Here is a 4,547-nt window from a genome sequence, read left to right as displayed (position 1 = left end):
CCCACCCCCCCGCGGCGGCCCGCGGCGGCGCCGATGACCTCACGGCGCGCGCGCGGCGCGGCCCGGCGAGGCCGCAGATTGGCTGGCCGCGCCTCCGCGGCACTTCAAAGCCGGAGAGGGAGCTACAATTGTGGTGGAATGGGCGGAACTGATCATTGTATTGCACACCTCTAAAAAAAACACTGCCTCTGATTTATCAATATAAAAAAGATCCTCTGAGAGGAGGAGGGCACTTTTGTGTGATGGCAACTTCACTTCTAGGGGTGAGTCTCAGGATTTTCTCTTGCTGGTTTAATTAGTTTCCTTTTATTGCCGATCGGAGGGGGTTAAAGTCGCCCCGGCCAGGCCACGGGCTATCAGTCTCTATTGAGAGCTTTTTTTTTTTTTTTCCTTTAAATACAAGTGAGTTTGGAGAAAAGAAAGAGGGGGAGAGGGGGGCAGAGTCACTTTTTTTCAGCGCAGGAAAAGGTTCGAAGGGCATTTAGACAAGCCACCTCGCAGCGCCCGGCCGCTCCCTGCCCGGGAGACGTGCGCCCGGCCCATTTTATACGCGACGATTTCGGGGGTAAAGAGAGCAAGTTTTTCCTCCTTGAGCAAACTTCAGATTTTCCCTCTTCCCCTTAAAAAATACCGCAGCCCGCCTTGTCTTGCAGGTACGTTGAACCCGTCTCTCTCTCTCTCTCTCTCTTTACTATTGTAGTTTTTTTTTTTAATTTTTTTTTTTTTAAGCAAATAAAAAGGAAAGCAGGACAAGCGAGCAAGCCCTCTAGTTTGACCTCTTTTGGCCTGGGAGAAGCGACCCAGCATGGGTTTCTGGGGACCGGAACAGGATTTTCAAAGGTCTCTCTGGATTACAGGGGAAGCCCTCTTAAAAACAATCCAATGGTTTTTCCCCAGGCTTCTCGGCAGAGGAAACTTCCTTTCTCCCCAATCTGGACTTTTTGCTTGCTTGTTTGTTTCGAGGTGCCTGGGGCCTTGTGTGCACGAGTGTTGTTTTAGGTGAGAATACTTGTCAAACTCTTCTTTAGCATGGCGCTTTGCTCCCGAATCGGATGCCGGCAGCCAAACTTGTCCCCTCCCGTAGAGTAGGAAGCAGCCGGGCGCCAGGGCTGTTGGGGGAGCCAGGTGAGTTGGTGGCGGCGCGCCGCAATGAGAGATGGGGTGCCGTGGGGCGTTTTGGAGGCTTCCGGAGGACTGATGCACATTTCTTTCCTCCCTCCCCCACCGGCCTTTTGCCCACTTCCCCCTCCCCCACCCATTCTCCTCTCCTCCTTCTCGCAGGAAGAACCGAGGTTGGGATCCACTCCTCTGGCCATGCTTGCTGCTACCTGTAATAAGATCGGCAGCCCCAGCCCGTCTCCCTCCTCCCTCTCGGACAGCTCTTCTTCCTTCGGCAAAGGCTTCCACCCGTGGAAACGTTCCTCGTCCTCCTCCTCCGGCAGCTGCAACGTAGTGGGTTCCAGTCTCTCGAGTTTCGGCGTGTCGGGGGCCTCCCGGAACGGCGGTACGTCCTCGGCGGCGGCGGCGGCCGCGGCGGCCGCAGCGGCGGCCGCGGCCCTGGTGTCCGACTCGTTCAGCTGCGGCGGCTCGCCGGGCTCCAGCGCCTTCTCACTAACCTCCAGCAGTGCCGCGGCCGCCGCCGCCGCCGCCGCCGCCGCCGCCTCTAGCTCGCCCTTCGCAAACGACTACTCGGTGTTCCAGGCCCCTGGTGTATCAGGGGGTAGCGGCGGAGGGGGCGGCGGCGGCGGCGGCGGCTCCTCGGCGCACTCGCAGGACGGCTCCCATCAGCCTGTGTTCATTTCCAAGGTGCACACCTCGGTGGACGGGCTGCAGGGCATCTACCCGCGCGTGGGCATGGCGCACCCATACGAGTCGTGGTTCAAGCCCTCGCACCCGGGCCTGGGAGCCGCCGGCGACGTGGGCTCGGCCGGCGCCTCCAGCTGGTGGGACGTGGGCGCCGGCTGGATCGACGTGCAGAACCCGAATGGCGCGGCGGCGCTGCCCGGCTCGCTGCACCCTGCCGCCGGGGGGCTCCAAACCTCGCTGCACTCGCCGCTCGGAGGCTACAACTCGGATTACTCGGGCCTGAGCCACTCAGCCTTCAGCAGCGGCGCCTCCTCGCACCTGCTTAGCCCCGCCGGGCAGCACCTCATGGACGGCTTCAAGCCAGTGCTGCCTGGCTCCTACCCGGACTCGGCCCCGTCGCCGCTGGCCGGCGCTGGGAGCTCTATGCTGAGCGCTGGGCCGTCGGCGCCGCTGGGGGGCTCTCCGCGCTCCTCCGCACGCCGCTACTCCGGTCGCGCCACCTGCGACTGCCCCAACTGCCAGGAGGCGGAGCGGCTGGGCCCGGCCGGGGCCAGCCTGCGGCGCAAGGGCCTGCACAGCTGCCACATACCGGGCTGCGGGAAGGTGTACGGCAAGACGTCGCACCTCAAGGCGCACCTGCGCTGGCACACGGGCGAGCGGCCCTTCGTGTGCAACTGGCTCTTCTGCGGCAAGCGCTTCACGCGCTCCGATGAGCTGCAGCGGCACCTGCGGACCCATACCGGTGAGAAGCGCTTCGCCTGTCCTGTCTGCAACAAACGCTTCATGCGCAGCGACCACCTCAGCAAGCACGTGAAGACGCACAGCGGCGGTGGCGGCGGCGGCTCGGCCGGTTCGGGTAGCGGCGGCAAGAAGGGCAGCGACACCGACAGCGAGCACAGTGCCGCTGGCAGCCCGCCCTGCCACTCCCCGGAGTTGCTGCAGCCCCCGGAGCCCGGGCACCGCAATGGCCTAGAGTGACGCCCATTCCGTGGCTGCCCATCTCCTCGACCCCCTCCCGTCCCGGTCCGCTTGGGCCCCGTCTGCCCCAGCCTCTGTTCCAGCCTCTCTCCACTGCATCCTGCTCGCACTTTCTGTCTCTTTCTGTCTCTTTCTCTCTCACTTAACTCATTCTGTGACTTTACTTTGTAAAGGGCATATGGACATGTAAGTAACACGCTCTCCTGGGCCCTGGCTTTCCCTCTCCACCAGGTAACACTGTCAGAGCCCCGTGAAGCCGTAACCGCCGGGTCTTTATTTCTCATCCTCTCCTCGTCCTCTCTCTGCCATCCCCAGGTTGTGACGGGCGTATCTTTTAGAGGGAAGCGGCCGCTGGAGGTAGAGCTGGACGAGCATAGTGCCTGGGAGACCGGGGGCCTATGCACGAGCGGGAACAACTCCGCTGAGCAAGGTGGAGCGACGCCGTGGGGAGGGCAAGGCAGGAGGCCCGGACAGGGCATTCCCGCTGGGGCAGCCGCCCACTGGGTTCCGGAACCTCAGTATCAAGGGGCTCGGCATCGGAGAGTCCAGCCTGACCGCTGCGTGCCGCTGCCCTCCTTGCGCAGAGCTGTTGCAACTGCGTTGGGGTGCCCATCTGGCGGCACCAAGACCCGAAGTTTGCGGAGTTAGCTCTCCCAACGTCAGCTCTGCCTCCTTTCCTTTGTTCCCTGAGGTGGAACCGATTCAAGTTTCAGCTAAGGGCAGTCTTGGCGAATCGCTGCAGCAGCCTTCTTTCATCTTTATAACATTTTTTTTTAACTAAAAAGAAAAAAATGACAGCATTCTTCCACTTCGTTTCCCTTCTAGATAGTTTTTCCTCTAAGCAGTGAGCAAGTCTTTCTCTCGAAACTGCTAATATCGATCCCAAAGTTATTTTGATTGCATTAACTTAACTTATGGGGTGGGGGTGGGGTGAGGGTAGGTGTCTTTTTCTTATGCAAAAATACCCCTTTCCGGTGAGACCAGATTAACTATCTCCGTGTTTGTCCTTTTCTACCTCGTTTTTCACCGCTCCTGAGCATAATCTCCCAATCTTTTTTTGGTAGTCCAGCCATCAATTTGTATTGTACCCATTTCTGTAAATTCTTGGAATTCATTCAAGATTCTTAGGGTTAAACTTTTTTGTGTGTGATTTAAACTTATAAACACGTGAAGAAGCTATCGTTTATTTAAGACGAGGCTGTAGTTTAAATGCCAAAAGAGGGAAAATAGGAAAAAAAAAACCTTTGTAAAATATATCTGAACCTAATGGTTTGTACAACTGGAGAATCGTTCTAGATTAGTTACCAATTAATTATAACTCCACCAGTGTATGGGTGTGAGGTGCAGCTGTCCAGGAGACGATTTTGTATAGTATTTTTCTTGTACATTACTTCCAGTAAATATTTGAAAATATATTGAAGTAAAGTTGATTTTGTCACAAAAATATTAAGAGTTATTGTTGCAGTGCTGAAGAGCTGCAGGTATTTTGAACTCACTTCTGGAGGTGCAGAGCCACAAACGCACTTTCGGGGCTTAGTTTTGCTCGAATATGAATTTAGATAGGTATCAAACTGTAACTACGACAATATTTGATAAATGTGGGATGACATTTAATTTAATGGAGCATGTACTTATTTGCATTTGCTGGCAGTTCAGGCATAGTTAAAGTGAGAGTTCTCCTATATTTCATAATAACTGGGTCTGCCAAAACCCATGTATTAAATAAATTGTCCAAGTGAAACTCAACTAACTTTGGCCTTTGT

At 56.3% G+C, this 4,547-nt stretch overlaps 1 protein-coding gene across 1 annotated transcript; it reads left to right on the top strand.

The window, feature by feature from the left end:
• Positions 1 to 242: 242 nt before the first annotated feature.
• Positions 243 to 2,784, top strand: SP8 (Sp8 transcription factor). Its single transcript, XM_030294980.1, has 2 exons — positions 243 to 263; positions 1,282 to 2,784. Exons 1-2 carry the CDS (start codon positions 243 to 245, stop codon positions 2,782 to 2,784), a joined length of 1,524 nt encoding a protein of 507 aa, XP_030150840.1.
• The last annotated feature ends 1,763 nt before the right edge of the window (positions 2,785 to 4,547 follow it).

This window comes from Lynx canadensis, chromosome A2 (assembly GCF_007474595.2).
Source record: "Lynx canadensis isolate LIC74 chromosome A2, mLynCan4.pri.v2, whole genome shotgun sequence".
NCBI classification, from domain to species: Eukaryota; Metazoa; Chordata; class Mammalia; order Carnivora; family Felidae; genus Lynx; species Lynx canadensis.
This window is presented reverse-complemented; position numbering and strand designations above follow the sequence as displayed.